General features: G+C 40.2%; 1 protein-coding gene across 7 annotated transcripts in view; it reads right to left on the minus strand.

Annotated features, from left to right (window-relative positions):
* Positions 1-20,223, minus strand: part of FHIT (fragile histidine triad diadenosine triphosphatase) — a 1,035,018-nt gene that overhangs the window by 127,640 nt on the left and 887,155 nt on the right. For all 7 annotated transcript variants that reach the window (XM_042455374.1, XM_042455375.1, XM_042455378.1 and 4 more), the window contains one exon: positions 5,236-5,304. In XM_042455374.1, coding sequence (XP_042311308.1) covers positions 5,236-5,304 — 69 coding nt within the window. The remainder of the gene's footprint in view (positions 1-5,235; positions 5,305-20,223) is intronic.

The following is a 20,223-nucleotide window of genomic DNA, read 5'->3' on the forward strand; positions in this document are numbered from 1 at the left end:
AACACTCTGTATAGGCTTTTAGAGACATTGCAACATTTTGGATTGTATCTCCAAACATACCAGTAGCTAGCGCTCTGGTCTCAAGAGTCCAAGAATGACTGCAATGTTCTGGACAAAATGAAGTTTTGGAAAACTTTTCAAAGGCAACTCCAAATAAAATGAATTACAGTAGCCCAAATGGGATGCATCTAAGGCATGCCTCACCATGGTCATATCTGGCATACCTAAGAATGGGTTTAGTTGAGACACTAACCTTAACTGTGCACACAAATCCAAGCATAAATGAAACCTGGGCACTGATTCAAAGCTGATTCCAAGAATACTCCTAAACTACTACCACTACTACTACTACTATTGCATTAGGGTTTATTTATATAGTGCCAGGGTCCTGCCAGAGGTGTATAATCTAAAGTATAGGCATACACACAGAGGTAAGGAAGGAAGAATAAAACTAAACTAAACCAAAAAGTTATAAAACAAATTGGTCTGGTCAGAAGATAATATTCAAATTGTGAAGGCTTTCATGGCCTGCATCCATAGTTTTTTGTGGGTTTTTCGGGCTGTGTGGCCATGTTCTAGAAGAATTTATTTCTGATGTTTTGCCAGCATCTGTGACTGGCATCTTCTGAAGGTTAGTGTCTCATAGCCCAAAAAAACCACAAAAACTATAATATTCAAATTAGCAGGCCAGCATATCATTGCTGGGTTGAACTGAATTTGCATCACTAATGTAACCCAGGTAGAAGTATTTTTATATATTTATTTAAATTCATTTGTATGCTTCCTTTCTTCTGGATTGGGACCCAAGGCACCACAAGAGAAATCTGATTGGTGAAAGCTTTCCCAATTGTGAGGCACTAAAGAACTGGAGTGATGAAAAATGGCCTGGTTTAGATGACACTCAACCATGAAGCTCTCTTTCACATGTTGTTTTTGATTATTATATTGGATCATGGTGGGTGAGTGGGTCCGTGGGAGGAGTGGGACTCTGGAGCAATCTTTTGGCCCTGAAATCTTTTTGGAGATGCACAGTCTGCCAAAAACGTCAAAAACTGGAAAAAAACAAAATAGGAAATAACTGGAATTTCACTTCTGGTTTTCAAAAAGTATTTTATTTTTATTTGATTTGATTTTGTACATTCAGCCTGTTTTGTCACTTCTGGAGTCTTTTGTTGTTATGAAATTTCTGTTGTGAAATTTCAGCATGGCTACACTTTTGTTCATGCTCAAGAGTTGAAAATTAAGCCTCAATTAATAAACAAATGCTGAAGCTAAAAGAAACCTCTCCTTTGGAAGCATCAGGGACGTAGCTAGGATTTTAAGAAGGGGGGGGGTCCAGACTAAGTGCCACCATTATAATGGGGCTTGGGTGTGGCAGCACAGCAGCACACACCATTCATTTTTCTAATGGAAGGGGGGGAGGTCCAGACCCCAAGACCCCCCCCCCCCTTGGCTAAGTCCCTGGAAGCATCCTGTTAAGACTAAACTTGAAACCCCAGCACTCCTCCACTCTGCAGCTTCCTAATGTAGGGAAATGAGTACAGGGCTTTTTTCTATAAACTGTGTTGATAGTTGGCTTGAGCATCTAATTTCATAGATAAACAATCTATATATAATCAACTAACTGGAAAGTTGCTCTTGCACATGTGTCATTTATACCTCTCTAGATGAAATGGGTGTTACTGGAAAACTATAAAATGTGTAAGATCTGTACACTCTCGGGTTCCATTCTCTGACAAGTATTTGTCTGACAAGTGCTGTAAGATCTGTTTGCAAGGTGATGGGGATATAATTCTTCACTAAGTTCTTCTCAAAGGAAGCAATTTTTTCCTACTGCAATAAATCTTTGAAAACCTTGTACTTTTTGAAGTTTTGGGACTGATTCTCGGCAAATTTTGCATATGATAGTTTTACATTTGCATTTTATATAGAAAATAGCTGCTTCTTTTTACTGAAAACAACATTTTTTCTGAGTATAAAATGATATTTCTATGGAGAAAGATTAATTTCTGCACAGAAAAAACTGTTTACTGTACAGAAAATGCTGTTTTCTATGCAAATCTCCAATTTGAGAATTTTGCACACAATAAATCACCAAGAACATCATTTTCTGCCCAGGAAAGGGCTTTTTTAAAATCAATTTTGCACAGAATCAGTCCCAAATTCTTCTCATCAGAGTTTCTCAATATTAAAAAATGGCATTTTGACTTTTAAAAATATATTTTTGAATATTCTTTCCATCCTTACAAGGTGAGAAACTGGTATGCATTTCTTAATAAAGTTTTAATTCACCAGCTTGCCTTCCATGTACATTTTGAGGTGATAAAAGCAACATTTCTTCAACATTTCCAAAAGTGAAAGTTTACCACCTTAATTTTATTTATTTATTTGTCTTAAAAAGAGCAGTCCATGGGAATGTGTGTGTGTGTGGGGGGGGGGGGGTTTGGGGGAGTCAGGGTTACAGCACTGCATTGAGGAAAACTGTAATACAACCAAGATATAAGCAGGTGGTTTATGGCATCCTGATAGTGAGTTTCAATAACATAAGTCCCACTTGTACAATCATTACCCACATTTTGGGTTGTTGCTGAAGTTGGAATTTTTTACCAACCACACCACAACCATAATCTCACCCTTTAAGTAATGCACCTTCCCAACAGGGCCATTTCCATTTTGTTGGAGATCATGGAGATCAGCAAAGATGCTTCCAAATATTTTCCGGTAGCTAGATATATTATAAGGGACCTCTTGAGGACTCCTGAAGACTGTGTATGCCTGTTGCACTATATACAGCTACAGGAAAATAGTTGGATGTATCTCTGCTCCTCTCCTCCTCTCCACTGATATCAAAATGGCTGTGGGGAACATTGCACAGCTTAAAAGATGAGTTTTAGGGGTAGCAGAACATAGCAACAGAAATGTAGCTATGTGCCCGATGTATGTCTCATGATGCAGGATCTCAACTCATATTGGGAAGGTACACTGCCAGATTATTTAGCAGGAAAATATGCTTCCTTTCCATGAGTCTCTTCTGAACAATTTCCTCTAGTGTGTGTTGGAGCACGAGTTGGAATATGGGTTAGGAAAAGCACTGGCTATATTTTCAAGAAACCTTTCCAAAAAGTGATACCATCCTTTCATTTCAGCATGTGATTTAAGGAACACTTTGTAGGCATCTTTTCTTCTGTGAGGGCTCAGTAACTCCAGCAGTGATAGTTTTACAAATATCCATATTTTGCAAAGTCATAAGATTATGAAAGCCTACATTCATTCACTAGTAACTAGAAATCATTCAGCTATTGAGAAGCCATTGGGGAGCCTGAAAAGAAAGAATTTGCATGTCTGTTGGGGTTTTCCCCCTCCTTACTCATGAAGACTATTTCCAAGGCTTAAGAGCCAGTGGTGTGTGACAGTCAAAGCTCAAGTAAGCTATTTTAACAGCAACCAAAATTTTCAGAGTATTTGGAAATCAGCTTATGAATGCACTTCTATTCACCAGTTAGGCTTGACTGAAATGGAAGCCAGAAAGCTGCAAAGTCTTATGCCGAGCCACTTCCTCCAACCCCCCCAAATTGAAAATGATTCCTAATAGGTATTCCTGTGCCGCCAAAATGATTTATCATAATGCGCTGAATAAGATCGCTAAGTCAAAATATCTTTCCCTAAGTGATTTTCTTGCTGTGTCTCTGAATGTCAGAGGGAAAGAGGCAGACACTGCATGCTGAATACCACTGCTGGTTTAAAAGTTTTACACTGAATAATTCATACTTGGGAAAGGATGAGCTTTTCTTCCATGTATAATATGGAGAATGTTCAGCAACAGCAATGACATTAAGCTTTGGGTTTGTCTTTGGACTTCTTCTATACCAAGATCTGTTTCAACCACAAAGCCATACCAGTCCACCACAATTTTGGTCCCCCTTCCCAAATGTTTGTAATTATTAAAAATGGCTTGGGAAATTTACATGTTTAGATTACAGCTCCAAAAATCCTTCAGCCAACATACTAGCTGTGGACTTCTGGGAAGCAGAATTTCCCAGTTCAGAGACTGTGGGAAAGTATTGTGACATGCAACAGGAAGGAGTCCTTTATAAGTGGCTAAGCATTATTACAAAAGTGCCATCACCAGGCTTCAGAAACATCACATCTCTAGAGCATCTGTGACATGAGCTCCTCTATTGGGAAGGGAAACGAATGTGCTTCTCAGAAGATCTCTCTCAAGAGAGTATACAGTATATGTGGAGTGAAGGAGATGACACACTCTACAAGAAATATTGTGAGCAAACCTTTGCATCCTGCCATGATTGAAATTTGATGAGATCACCAACATTGGCCATCTTTGCTCTTAAGACTTGTAGGTCCCAAAATACAAAGCCATTCTACAGCCATTCTACAATATCCACCCCAGGCCCTGAGCTCACTGTTTCTCAGTGAATCTGATTGACCTACATAACTGGTTAACTGTTTCTAAGGGGAAAGTAGTTAATTCTTTCCATCCATCTGGCAAAATGTCCTAAAGCACCAGACACTTTGGACTGCAAGAATGTCAGAAAAGGTAAGTTCTGAATTATCTTCAGGAACCTTTCCTTTTGAAATCAGCCTTTATGTGCTGTAATGTGAATCCTGGTTAAAATGAATGCAGTATGTTACAGTTCTATATCTTCTGACATTCCACAGATGAAAATGAGGACAAGTATGGCCAAGTAACCTCAAAGTGTGGTCCAGATGGCAGACATTATTAATGACAAAGAACACACAAACTAGGAGGGGCTAGTTTGCTTTTACTTGAGCCTTCTAGGAAGGGCAAAAGCCTACCCCTTCCTCCCCTAACTGAGCCATTTGAATACAAATTCAGTTTGGAGCAATTGATATAATCTGAGGACAAAGGGGGAAAGTGGGGAGAAGGGAAGGAAATTGGGGATTTTTAAAAGCAGCTGAAAAAGTGAGATTATAGGACATTAACCAAGACTGTTCCTGCTAAAGAGGGACAGTTGCAGGGTGTATTATTCATTCGTACCAACAAATCTAGTTTTCAACCAGTTGATCATGAATCAAGAGCAAGATTATTTGTAGACACCTTTTTGAAATGGTGAATGCCAAACAGATTGTACTTGATCCAGACAAGGTTGAACTTTATCCACAAAAAAAAAATAAAAATAAATAAAAGCTTGATTTATCAGACCTCACCAGTCACAGAAATAATCAAATATTAAAGCTTTTTCAGCTCCAACATACCTCATTGTAGATGTTGTCATTTCTGCTGAAATCTCCAGCCCTCCTGGGAAGTATATGGACGTGCACATGCTAAACATTAAAAAACAAAATCAAGTTAAACCAGATCTTAACCATACTAATGATATCTTGGACTGTGATTTTACAGAGATGTTGTAAAGTTATGTTTGTTTTGATAATTTTTATAAGTTTTGATTGAGAATTGCTCCAAATGGAGTGGAGATTACGTGGCTCTTCAAAGGTTGTTGGAGTGCAACCACCACTTTCCCTAGTCAATATAAAAATAGTAAGGGATGCTAGGAGTCGCAATCCAACAATATCTGGAGTATCATATGATTCCCCTTCTATCCTAAAACTACACATGACATGAGTGGCTTATAAATACATTAAGTAAATACATGCATTTTATGCTTTGTAAATATGCTTTATGTACTGTATTTCTGTTATTGAAAAGTGACTCCCATGGCATTCATTTTTTTCCCAGAAGAAAAACAGGAAAGAGAGGGGAAGCTGCACAGAGGTGTGAGATGCTGAGAAGCTTTATTGAAACATTAGATATTGTCAATCCAAGTTTCTAACAATCCAAATGACAGTTTATCAGACAGTTGACTGCCAAGTCTTTAAAGTGACAAGTGTTACAATTTTTCAACCTAGTTGTCAACAGATGAGTTTAAATAAAGAGGTATGGACTATTAGAGAAAAGTGTGTGGGCCAGAGTTGTAATAAGAACATAAGAATAAGACAAGATATACTAATGTCACTTGGGATTCCTAAGTATGCAAAAGACCATCCCAAGATATTTTCCTGCCTGGTCCAGCGTAGCTAATGGCAACCCTAGACAAGATGCATGGTCTCTAAAATCAGTCATTTAAGCAGTTGAGGCAGAAATAGCTCATCCTCTATCTGGCAGTAAAATTATAGTAACAACAAAATAGATAACTAAGAATTTGCACGACACATCAATATTTGCTGCCTGTCTCAGTAGTCTAATCATAAGAGTGGCCCTAAGAGTAATAATATTCATAAAGCATTAGGTGTGCTCTATTAGGTGCATATCTGCATATGGATGTGACCCTCCACTGTGCCACAAGTGGTGAACAATCTAGCCTTATTCTGGAAATGTTCGGGTATGCTAAAGAAGCATTTTTCCCCTATCATATAGCTCAGAAAGGGTACGTCCCCCATGTAAATGATCAGACGCATAAATAAATCTTCCTGTCAGAAAGCTGTAAAAGATTTAGAAATCTTTAATACCTTTGTTTGTTTCTTCTTGTATAGAAAAATATGTGTATTTTCCCTTGCAATTTTCCAACAGATGCACTGACGTCTCATTAACACAGACATGCCCCACTTGACCAATGTGGGCTAGCGCATATTTCAGAAATGCACACAGGATTTTATGATAAAACATTAATCACTGACAATGAAATAAATTTCACACATTTACCATTTCTAGGTTTAGGCTGAGGAATGGGAAGAGTAGGGAAATGAATGCATTAGTTCTTTGGCCCAAACCCTAATAGCCAAAGATGTTTGAGCAGAGAATCCTTTTGAATTCCGTTGCAGTTTGTGTTGACTGTTTAAAGTTCATTGGGCCTTGGCTGGAGGTAACAATTTGGGAGCTATTTTTCAAGCACCGTGTTTGTGCTGGTCTCAGCAAATGAGACCTTAACTTTGCGGCAAAATCCGGGCCACAGGCAGATTGCTCATTGGAAAATCTAATGCATATCCCTTACTGTGAAAGGTTCAGTTTAGGGGAAACTATTCACTCACTAGAATATAAAGAAATCTCAGTTGGGTGGATGTAATGTGGTGGTGTTACAGCTTGGCTGTAACAAGCTATCCTACAAATCCTAATATTGTATTATTTGTTGTTGTGCTTGTTCTAACTGCTGTCCATAATTTTCCGAAGAAGCTACAAACAGTTATTTTTCAGGCTAAAATGATTCTTTTGAGTAATACATCAGTGATAGTGTTCTGATAGTGTATTATACTAATACATCACAAGAGCGATAGTGTTCTTATGATGTATTAGTGTGATGCATCATCTCAGCATCATTGCCCCAATGATATATTGCTCAAAACCACACTGCACACTTAAAAGCACTCATTGGTACCACGGGGGCCTCATTTGCACACTCATTTAGAAAATTAAGGGTATGTTGAGGAACACCAACAAGATAAAGGAATGATGCTATATAAAGTGGTAGCAAACAGAGCTCAGAAACTACTGCTCCCAGCATGACCACTGGTCATACCGACTGGGAGAGTTTGGCTGTTCTTGTCAAATGCAAAGTTTTTTCCAAGTCTGGCTATAAACAAATAATTTCTAAGGAAACAGTCAGTCAATCATCTGTTACATGTATGGTTAAAATAGTTCCCTTTCTTCTAGCGATTGGTCTAAAAATGTGCATTCTGTTAGCTATGCTAGAAATGGGAATTGGGCACCATTAATGTATGCAGGATTGCTGTGTTAATCATGTGTGAAGCCCACCCAAGGAATGCTGATTTTCATTTTATGTTGCAGAAGCAAAGCAGATGATTTCCTCAGCCAGTTGAAATTCTCTGCCGGTTGTACTTTCATCCCATCAGTGCATTATTGCTGGGTTGCTTTATTTCAAGACCCTCTGAGGATGTGTTTCCACTAGGATTTTAATGTCTTATCAGGATACACCTTCAAGGCACATGAATGTACCCTCTTCCCCCACACACAAACCCTTGTCATCATAGATTGCACAACTGCACAAATCACACATCAGTTAAAGCTGGAAATACGTTCATATCTAAACACGCATATTTCACAAAAGTTTTTGTTTTCCACCTTAACTGCACCATGCCATTTGTAAACATATTGGAGATGTAAACTATCCTAAGTGGGTATACTAACTGAGTAGCCCTTCCCCTCTATACATCCTCCCACAGTGTAGGTGTGTATATCACATTCATTGAAGTCTAAAATACAATGGAAACGAACTACCATGATAGAAATTAATAATAATAATAATAATAATAATAATAATAATAATAAATATCAGCTATTTTTATCAGACAGATACAGTTTTAGATAGTCTTCTTGGGGTACACTGTAGAAATAATACAGCTTGACACCACTTTACGTGTCATAGCTTCATCCTATGGAATCCTGGGAACTGTAGTATTACAAAGTCTTTAGTTTTCTCTGTCAAAGAGTGTTGGTGCCTGACAAAACTACAAATCCAAGGATTCTGTAGGATGGAGCCATGGCAATTAAAGTAGTGTCAAACCACATTATTTCTACAGTGTGGATGTATCCTATATATCCAATGTGGATATATAAGAAAATAATACATACATACATACATACATACATACATACATACCTTTACACCTACTTTTAAGAAGCCATTTCATCCCTGTGATAAATTTTCTACAATAATACAATGTACAGTAGGCATTGTCTATGCCAACCACAGTTTGTTTGTTTTTTCTTTTCTGTCATAAGGTTTTTAGTTGTATTTTGCTTTAATCTTGTAAAAAACAAACAAACAACAGACCCAGAATACAATATCTGTCTCATGCTGACATCTTTACTGAGCCAAACAAAAGTTATAAACTACATCACCCTAGTTTTCCAAACATCTTGGACCTCTTCACCTGGCAGAGATATTAAAATGGCATGCAGAAGGAAAAGTGGCAATATTGTGGTCATGGTATCTGTTTTGCTGAGAGATGTATTGGATTGTCTTTTTGAAGTTAGAAAGAACTCCACCACCATCACCACCCTTCCTAAGAACTGTTGCTGCTACTATCCAGTATGAAAGTCTCTCTGTTCTCAGGTCTGAAGACAGCTTTAGCCACTGAAACAGGGAAAAGGATATCAGCAGAAGCCAAATCAGGTTGCTTTACCTGGCGTTGAAGTGCTTAAACCCTCCAGAAAGAAAGAAGTACCCAGTGTATGTTTATGACTCTCTGTGTTATTGTCTTTGTTGCCACTCAGCTGACTGTCACTCAGATACACTTTACATCTGTTGTTGTTGTGTGATTTTAGATTGTTTCCAACTTATGGCAACCCTAAGGCAAACCTGTAATGGCAAAATTTGTTTAGAAGAGGTTTGCCATTGCCTTCCCCTAAGGCTAAGAACATGTGACTTGCCCAATATCACCCAGTGGTTTCCACGGCCGAGGTGGGAATCAAACACTGAGCTGTAGTCATTTCCATCTGTACCCATTTCTTAAAACATCTTGCAACAGAGTGCAGAAGCAGTGATCACTTCTTCCTCCTGCATGTCATTTTACTATCTTTGCTTGGGAAGCTATGAAAGCCAGTGTAATGTATTTTCTGCCTTTTCACTGGCCCCATAAATTTATCATTACAGGATGGATTTGGGCTTTTGTTGTTTTGTTTTGTTTTGCTTTGCTTTGCTTTGTGGCCCGCACTGGTATCCTTACAATGTTCTTTAGTCTAAAGATACCAAATCTAGCCTCAACAAGGAGATCATATATTGAAGAGATGAATTTTGTTCCAGTTCCTTGTGTAAAAAGGAGTAAATAGAAATGGTATTTGAAACCCACTTCCATGTCACCCAACTCCTGGGTTTTCATTCACCAGAGATTTTAGTTTCTTATAAATTTCAAGTTTCTTTCTTTTCTTTTCTTTTTAAATAAGTTTAATTGATGATTCCAAAGACATGCATGCCAACTTTTGGAGAATTAGAAGGATCAGCAAATGAGATTTCCAATGGCTGGATAGCAATTTAGTGTACTATGGCCAGTATATACCTGCTTGAAGGTCTGGAGTGGCAGCGGCATTTTTTCCTGTGGAGGGAAGCTGCAGTCGCCAAACTGTGCGGCTTCCCTGTGCAGGAAAAAGAACCCGCAAAAAGAGGGTTCTTTTTCTGCCACGCCAGTTACATCTGAGTGCACCAATGGTGCACTCATGACATAACTGGCATGATGTGACATGTGGACGCTATGCATGCGTTATGTCATAATGACCGCCATTGTGCCACCACCAATACGTGCTAGGGTTAGGGACCGTGCAGTTGCTGCACGGTCCTATAACCCTAGCACAGCACGAGCATGGTGTTTTTGCACCATCTGTACCATGCCTATGTAATTCTTTGGTTTTCCATGTAAAGCATGGATCAGAACAGATTGTGTAAAAATAAGGTACAGATTACGGTAAAGATTCTTCATCAAACTAGGATCAGAGGCTATGACTTTATGGTGACAGTTACATTGCTGACCATATCAGTGAATTGTGGTGATACAAAATGGGGCACCACACAATTTGCTCCACTGTGTAATGGGACCTCCCATTGTGCAACAGGGAATATTGTACATCTGAACATATTGTGCATCAAGGCTGTTGCACAACAGCCATGCTGGCTGGCTCAACTTGAACAATGGTCCTGAAAGTGTATATAGGTCCACTCCTGAGAATATATTGAGCAATGACAGAATGCGAATTTATACCATTATTAATTTGGTTTATGTTGTAGTGTAGTGGTTTAAGTGTTGGACTATGACTCTGGAGACCAGAATTTGATTCCCAGCTCAGCCACAAAACCCACTGGGTGACCTTGGGCACGTCAAACACTCTCAGCCTCAAGGTAAGGCAATAGCAGACCCCTCTGAACAAATGTTGCCAAGAAAATCCCATGATAGGTTTACTTTAGGGTCATCGTAAATCAGAAATGACTTGAAGGCACACAACACACACACACACACACACACACACACACACACCTTTTCACAAGGATGCCAGTCCATGTTAAGATATTATGTTTCCTCCTGGGATTTTTACAGATGTGGTACACACAATGATGTCTGCATATGTGTGTTTAAACAAACAACAGGCCTTCTTCAGCATACCCTGAAGTCCTTAAAAAGCACAGTCATCACAACAAACCTTTAAGACAGACCCTAAGAATGAAAGACATCTGATATTTATGCAATAGGTAATTGCAAGATTTCATTGACTCAGGATGCCTCCCTCTGGTCAGCTCTGTAATGAAAAATAGAAATGTTGTGCCCAACTTTATTGTTAAAATGGCAAAATATTTACCTTGGCATATGGACCTCTTAGAACCTGCAAGGACACTTTCATGGTTTGTTCACCTTTACTGTTCACATTAGGATTTTATAGAATGCAATGTGCTGTAACAAAAGCCATCCATTCTATTTAGACAACAAATAGGTTGTGTGGCTGTTTTTTAAAAAAAAAAACTGCTGTTTTTATGTTTTTGGATCACTATACCCTCCATCAATATGAACAGCGGGGGCTTGATTGCAGGGAATCCAGGGTTTCATTGTTGTTGTTGTTTTAAGGTTATGAACAGAACATACATAATAAGCTGAATTCTCCCTACTGTTACCGTAATAGAACTGTGTAGGAACAGCAAGAGGCAATTACATCTCAAGTGGTTTCCTTTTCTTTTGCTTTCATGTGGGTAATGAGGGTGGAAAGGGGAAAAATACCCAGCGGTGTGGAGTCATGGGTGCCATGCAGAGAGAAACATCTGGGAAAGGCAAACTTCTGCCTCTTTCTAATTTGCCTTCCAATTTAGCAGCCTACAAGGAGACCCTTTGTTCTTGTTTCATTTGTTTCCATTCAACAAGGCCCACTTTCAGAAAGCAACATAATCCTGCACTCAGCCCTCAAAGCAGGTCAGCCTTGGCAAAGCAGGAAAGAGTCACTGTAGACTTCTCACCTTGGCAACACTGTTGTGTATAATAACTCACATTCTCTCTCACACACGCACACGCACGCGCACACACACACACACACACATGCACATGCAACAGTACACAATAATGTTTTTTCCATCTCTACATCGCAGCCCAGTGGGTTGAGTATCAAGGTAAGACAATGCCTACTCAGTAGTATGTCCTAAGAGTTCAATTATTGGGCATAACATTTAGGGAAATTTCACAGTTGAAATGTGTGTGTGTGTGTGTGTGTGTGTGTGTGTATCTCTATGGGGGTGTTCCCACTTGGCAGATAAAGTGGATTATTTGGCGCGATTCTAATTCGGATTATGTTCCGGGAATAATTCAAATTTTTTCCATCGTTTCCATTACCAAAAGGGGCAAATTACCTCGATTCATTTAGACCCTGTTTTCGTTCCCATTTATTTCAAATCACTTTATTTTAAAGCGGATTAACTTGCTCCCCGTTCCCATTTGTGTCCACAAGCTGTCAATCAAGCGCGTAGACTTCAGACGTCACAAGTCTTGGGGTTTTTTGGGGGGGGGGCAGCCAATGAAAATCAGCTACATCCGAGGCTCTTCTGTTGTGTCTCCCCAGACTAGGCAGAGGCTTGACAAATCAGATCAAGGAGGAGAAGGCAGCAGGCTTCATTATTGGGGAGAGAATCTTTGGGGAAGAGAGAAGATAAGGCTCGATCCCCCCCCCTCAGATCCCTGGGCGTCCAGGCTCTCCTTTCCCCAAAATCGCTTTGCCTCCCCCATTGCTCCCTGGGCTGTCTGGGGGGCGATCAAGCAGGGATGTCCTGCAAAGCCCATCTGCTGCTCAGGCAGAGGTGAAAAAAGAAAAAATAATAGTTTAAAATGGTGTTCAATGGCTCTTCTCACACATCAGTCTATGAATGGCGAGCAGAGGGGAGGTTGCAATCCACCGGGGGAAAGTCTATGCGAATTGAAGAAAATGGTGCTGGCGATGCAGAAAGAGACCAAAGAGGGTGACACCCCCAGGCAAGCCCCTTGAGTGCTGCTCCTCCCATCTCCAGGTTCCCGCATCAGACACCCTTGTCATTCCCATTCGGATACAGTGAATCGCACCCCGCTTTCAAAAATAACCCACTTTATAACCTACTATTTTTTTAAACCAGTTTATACGCGTCTAATTCGAATTATACGATATAATTCGATTTTGAATTGAATCGCAGTGGAAACGATTCCGGGCATTGAGGAACTAATTCGGGCATCAGTGGGAATAACACCTCTTAATTCGCTTCATGATCCGCTTTATAGGCAAGTGGGAACACCCTCTATGTCTTTGTATAGAGGTGCAAGCTAACAATATGGCAAACCCAATCTCCTCTCTGGCTAGCTCCTCCTCTTTTCTGTGCTCAACCTCTAGTCTTATCTTGATACTCAATCCACTGTGCTGACATGTAGAGATGGAAATAACATTACTGTGTACTATTGTCCTGGCCAAGAAAGAGAGTGTGACTTGCCAAAAGTCACCCCATGTGACTCCAGGGCTTTAGTTTTAGTCCAGCATTCAAACCACTACACCATGCTGGCTTTCAACACTTGCCTAGTCAGTAGTATGTCCTAAGAGTTCAATTAGTGGGCATAGCATTTAGGGAAATTTCACAGTTCGAATTTAGTACCAATAACCTCCTGAATGCTATGGTTGTTAATGTTTGAAATTCAGGAGATGAGCATGGCCAGCACACACACACATGCATACATACATACACAGAGAAAGAGAGAGCGGGAGGGAGAAATACGGGGTGTTGAGTCTCTCTTATCCAAGATGCTTGGCACCACAGGTGTTTAGGATTTAGGATTTTTAATTTTTAATTTTATTTTATTTTATGTTGGAATATTTGCATATACATGATGCAAATCTTCAAGATGAGACCCAAGTCTGAACATTTAATTCATTTATGTTCATATTATAACCTGAAAGTAATTTTATACACAATGTTTTAAATAATTTTTAGCATGATGTACACTGAACATCAGAAAGCCAATGTGTCACTATCTCAGCTACCCATGTGGTCTATGTTGGATTTTGCAATATTTCAGATTTCAGAATTCCAGATAAGGGAGACTCAAACTGCATGTGCAGTGTGTATAATACATATATTTAAAGCCTGGCTTCACATTCAAGAAGATACAAAAAGGTTGTGGAGAAAAAGCAAGAAGCACTATTCAGGGCTGGGCAATTCCATACAGTTTTGAACTTCGGTCCCCAATCAGCCCAAATTATAATGGACAAAAGGGAGAGATGGTTGAATAACATCTTGCCAACATCTGGAAAGATCACAGGCTGCCCATCCCTAATATAAAGGAACAAAAGCTGTGGCTTATTTTGCTCCATGCCACCACCAGCTTGTGCTGTCAAATTTCTTGGGAGAGAGAATTTTAAAGGAGCAAAACCAATATGAGAAAGCCAGAAATAAGAAGCTTCTTCAAAAAGGCATGACAAATGCTTTTAGGGGGAGATTGGAAATATTAACATGACAAATAGGGTAATTTGTTACTCCCTCTTTCTCATAGCACAACCATTTGTTATTCCTGATTATATGACTCCACTTGTTCTATAGAGGATGCCTGATCTCTGTGGAAGATTTGGTTTAATACAGCTCTGTGGGGAGTCAGATGGTTAACCTGCTGCCAGTTAGAAATGCATAGAAGTATCATCAACATGGTGTTGACAGTTTCAGACAAGTCAAAGATGTTGTCCTATGCATCATTCTTCCCAACCTACACTTTCACACATAGCATAGAAGTATAAGCAGAAAGTCTTCCTGATAAATTTCACATCAACACCAGAATGTGGTATGGTCAGCCACTTGCAAGATACAATGGGAATCCACTGCCAATAGGAGACTTCACACGCAACTGTCCTTCTTCTGACCACTGCAAAGGAGAAATTTAGGACTAAGGGAAGTTGTTGCTGTCTTTCATTTCTCAATGGAAGAGACTACTCAGCAGCTGTAGCAAACAAAATCAACAGTGAGGAATGCTGGGAGCTGAAATCCAACAGCATGATGGTGGTGTTGGGCAAATAATTCCTGTCCCTGCAATAGAGCAATATAAGTGAATCATCTAAAGTCCAGCCTTTCCTTCTTTGGTTTTCCATTCACTGCCAGATTGCCTCCAGAGGCTTGCAAACTTCTGAAGAAAAAGGAAGTCTGTCACCTATGTGGTCCATGTGGCTGAGTCCTACAGTTCTTCTTCAGGCTTATAAAGTGTGTGTCCTTTTGGCTGTTATGACCTGTGATTGCTAAGCTAGTGTGCCTGATGCAAAGATTACGATGCAGCAGACTTTCCCAAGATGAGATCCCGAAGATGTGCCTAAATAGAATACCCATCAGTTCAAGGCTAAGATCCTTCATTGCTATGGCAGATCATAACATTCTGTAGTTATTTAGTTATTCTCTAACTTTTTTACGGTCTGGGTGGCCCTTCCCAGAACCATGCAGTATCCAGAAAGAATGAGAGAGGTCTCCACCAGGCAGCCAGCTGGCTCTGTTCCTGAAGCCTCCTGCAGGAAAAGAATACCATTTCCTGGACTTCTGAAGGATCCCCAAAGAGGTCCAAGAGAATGCCATTTCCCTCCTATAGGCAACTGCAGAAATAGAGTTAAGTGGCTGCTGGACTGTCCCTCATCTCCCTCCACATCTTCCTTGACCCCTAAATGCTTGTGGGGAAGAGTACCCTAGCAAAATAAAAATAAGTGGCTTGTGGAAGGAGGAGATAGTGGGTCGAAGTACTGAATTCCTCCATCTGCCCCCACAACAACAAAATTACATAGGTCAAGATTTAACAGCAAGGATTGTAGACTTAGCCAGCATGGCCAACAGTTAGGGCTGATGGAAGTTATAGTCCAAAACATACAGAGGGAGATCCATTCAGGAATTGCTTTCACTCATGCATGTCCCAGAGAGTAGAGTTGCATTGCTGACCCTGCTTCCAGACCTTTGTGCTTTAGCTGGAAGGTCAGAAAGGGGCATCTTTGCACTTAAATCTACATACAAACATCTTTCATATCTTCCAGCTAACATGCAGGCTACATCTGATAGACCTTGGAGCAGGTTCCTTTTTTGAACTGGCTGAGGGATTGTGAGAGTTGTGGCCCAAACAAGTAACATCTCCAAGGGCTGACATGAGGGCAGTGCCATGAGATACAAACCTGATGCCCTCCATGTTTGTTTTCTGTTTACTAGAGAAGGCAAAATCTGAACTGAGCTATGAGAACATTCAATCCAATGAGGGAAATAGAAAAGCCAATGGCCATACTGGGGGTGGCAGTGGGGAAAATTTGGGGGAGATATAGACCCCAAAAGTAATTTGTCCATGCTCTGAGATGCAAATAAGATGAAATCCTCACTCCTTTGTAAGTCTAGTCTATACCTGCAAATTCACAACCCATCCAGTCTGCTCCTGCATTCACCTTCTGCCACGATGAACACACATTGCTTTAACATTCTCTCTCCCCATAATCACAGTTCTTTAATTTATGTTCCAATAAAATGTATTATAATAAACATTTACTGCTCAATGAATAAACATTTAAATGAAACTCCTAATGGGGGGGGGGGTATACACAACCCGCAGCAATCCATGGCTTTTGTCATGTCTCTCCTTGCGCTAAATGAGAGTCATTTCCATAATCTCTGCATTATTGCTTAAGCCTTCCTTTAGGAGCATTTTACCAAGTAGAATTTCTGTGAAATATTATCAACCCAAAGAAAAGGAGGGGAAAGTGTTAAGAGGATTATCAAATTGTCCTGTTAAAGGGACTGTGCCAGTTTTTCATATCCCTCCAGAGATGCTAACACAGTAATTACGGTAAAAGCGCTTGCTAATGATGACTTTGGCCTGCTGCACTGCTGCTTTGGGTTTCACATCAGAGACCTGGAAGACATGAAAAAGATGAGGGAGCAGATAAAGGTTAGGGTAAGAAAATTCTTTTCTCCTGCCTTCTGAGGTACAAGATATATTTGAGATGCAACATTCCTTCCCTCCCTTCAAAAAGAATCCCTCTCCCAAACAGTTGCATAATGGTGCCAGCCCTAAAAATTAATTGGAAAGGTTGCTGGGGAAAACAGTGAAGAATTTTCTAAAAGATGAGAAACTAAGCCATCTGTGAAGAGCCTAAGCACTGGACATGCCTAGAGGAAAGGTATGACAGCTTTCAGATCTGTCAAAGTACAGATAAAGGAGGCAGAGAGTGTTGTCTATGATCAGTGGAAGAAATGCTTTTGGCTAAATTCAATGTTAGTCCTACCCAGAGAGGAACCACAGAAATCCATGATAGTCTAAAAAAAAAAAAGAGTCCTTTGGTATGAAAGATTCACAGGGGGAAAATCCTGACAGTGCCACATCCAAGAAAATATAATAATAGCACTGGGAAAATTAACTGTCAACTGATAACACTACCTATCCTCTGGCAAATTGTGACCTGTTAACAGATGAGCCTATGCGAAGAAGAATCTGCAAAGGTAGGGTTTGCCCTTCCTGACTGGTTTGGGATAATTTATAAGAGCAACAAATTGTTAATTATTTAGATTATTGCTGTGTATTTAGCACCATCCAGTCACTGTTCAGATTTTCTGCCTCAGGCACCAAAACATTTTAGGGCTGCCTCTGCCTTCCAGTTCATTTATTTTTATTTCTTTAAAACTGCACTATCCAAAATTATTTAGGACAATCATTAACAAACACTAGGGACCATTTAGTCTCTGGTTCTTTAGAGGAAGAGCTCTTTGGATGTGGTCTCTTCCAATTCTATGATTCTATGATTGTATGAAATATTCCCCAGAGTGTACAGCAGTTTCAATTGCTCTTGAAGAGCATCCCTCCTCAGTCAGCCACTAAACCTATTTTCTGTGGTCCAGTGGTATCCCTAGAGTTGGTGTCACCCAGTGCAGTAACTCATGTTGTTACCCTCCTACCCCACTGGTGGCGCAGTGGTTAAATGCCTGTACTGCAGTCACTCACAAACAAGGTTACAAGTTCAATACAGTACCAGCAAAAGGGCTCAAGCTTGATTCAGGCTTGCATCCTTCTGAGGTTGCTAAAATGAGTACCCAGATTGTTAGGGGCAATTAGCTTACACTTTTTGTGGGTTTTTCAGGCCATGTGGCCATGTTCTAGAAGAGTTTATTCCTGACATTTCATCAGCATCTGTGGCTGGCATCTTCAGAGAATGTTGGCATAGATGAGAGCTGAACCCACACACACACACACACACACACACACACACACACACACACTGTGTGACCCTTGGAAGGGAAGAAATTCCATGTTAATCTGTGTATTATTCTGTTGTTGATGGCCGGGCCTCAGGGTGGGAGGATATGCAAAAAGGATTAGTGTCTGCTAATTGGTGATCATTATTTGCTGTGAAAGCCCCTGACCCTGATTGGTATCTCATTTGCATTTGCTGAGTCCTGCTGGTGAAACGTCAGGAATGGACTCTTCTAGAACATGGCCACATAGCCCGAAAAACCCACAAAAAACTATGGATGCTGGCCATGAAAGCCTTCGACGTCATGCTTAGGGAGTGCTTAAGTGCACTGATAAGTGGTATAGAAATGTACATGGTATTGCTATTGACCTCCTCCCATTTCACATCATACAGAATCCTTAGTCAGGCTTTTTTGCACTAATGTTACTCATAAATTATAAATCCCCATATACTGCTGACTGTCATGCTAATAGTTGTGACATAAACAACTCGCCAAATTAAAAATTATACCTTCAAATTACACCGTCGTACACACAACCAAAATGTATTTACATATGAAAATGGGGTTAAAATGTTATTTTTTTAAAGAAAATTTTAAAAGAATTTAATTTTTTTGAAATTTTAATTTTTTAAAAATCTGAGGCCTCTCCTTTCTCCTCCCACTGAGCCTCACCCCACTTCTGCCATTTCTTACAGCATTTTAAAGAGGAGCAGGTGAATGCTACAGCCCATTTCTGCCCAAAAGTAGGTGTTTGAGGAGCGGTGGTGTCACCACCTCCCTTTTAGGGTGTCACCTGGTGCTCTCCACACCTCCATAGTGACACCATTGCTGTGGTCCCCATGTTTCATTCTTTTGAAGAAACCTTTTTAATTATTGAGTCAGTCTCAACCTATGACAACCCTGTGGATGAGAGATCTCCAAGACTGCCTGTCCTCCACTCTTCTGCTTAGGTCTTGTAAACTCATGTCCATGATGAAGGCAATTCCATAATCACAAAAAGTCAATATGGGTTTCAGAGAAACAAGTCATGCCAGACAAATCTAAGCTGTTTTTTTATATAAAATTACCAGCTTGTTACATGAAGGGAATGCTGTGAATATAGTTTATCTTGATTTCAGCAAGGCCTTTGACAGGGTTCCTCATGACATTCTTGCAAACAAGCTAGTGAAATGTGGGCTTGACAAAGTAACTGTTACATGGATTTGTAATTGGTTGACTGGCCAAAGCCAAAGAGTGCTCAACAATGGCTCCTCTTTATCTTGGAGAGAAGTGACCAGTGGGGTCCCACAGGGCTCTGTCCTGGGCCCAGTGCTATTCAACATCTTTAACAATGACTTGGATGAAAGAATTGGGGGCATACTCATCAAATTTGCAGATGACACCAAATTAGGAGGAGGAGCTAATACTCCAGAGGACAGCATCAAAATTCAAAATGACCTTAATAGATTAGAAAGCTGGGCCAAAGCTAACAAAATGAATTTCAACAGAGAGAAATGTAAGGTACTGCACTTAGGACGGAAAAATGAAATGCACAGATATAGGATGGGAGACACCTGGCTGAATGAAACTACATGTGAAAGGGATCTGGGAGTCCAAGTAGACCACAAATTGAACATGAGTCAACAGTGCGATGTGGCAGCAAACAAGGCCAATGCGATTTTAGGCTGCATCAATAGAAGTATAGTGTCTAGATCAAAGGAAGTAATAGTGCCACTCATATTCTGCTCTGGAATATTGTGTCCAGTTCTGAGTACCACAATTCAAAAGGATGTGGAGAAACTGGAGTGTGTCCAAAGGAGGGCGACCAAAATGGTGAAGGGTCTGGAAACCATGCCCTACGAGGAAAGACTCAGGGAGCTGGGGATGTTTAGCCTGGAGAAGAGAAGGTTAAGAGGTGATATGATAACCCTGTTTAAATATTTGAAGGGATGTTATTTGAGGATGAAGCAAGCTTGTTTTCTGCTGTTCCAGAGCCTAGGACCCAGAGCAATGGATGCAAGCTACAGGAAAAGAGATTCCACCTGAACATTAGGAGGAAATTCCTGACAGTAAGGGC

This window comes from Sceloporus undulatus, chromosome 2 (genome assembly GCF_019175285.1).
Source record: "Sceloporus undulatus isolate JIND9_A2432 ecotype Alabama chromosome 2, SceUnd_v1.1, whole genome shotgun sequence".
Taxonomy (NCBI): Eukaryota; Metazoa; Chordata; class Lepidosauria; order Squamata; family Phrynosomatidae; genus Sceloporus; species Sceloporus undulatus.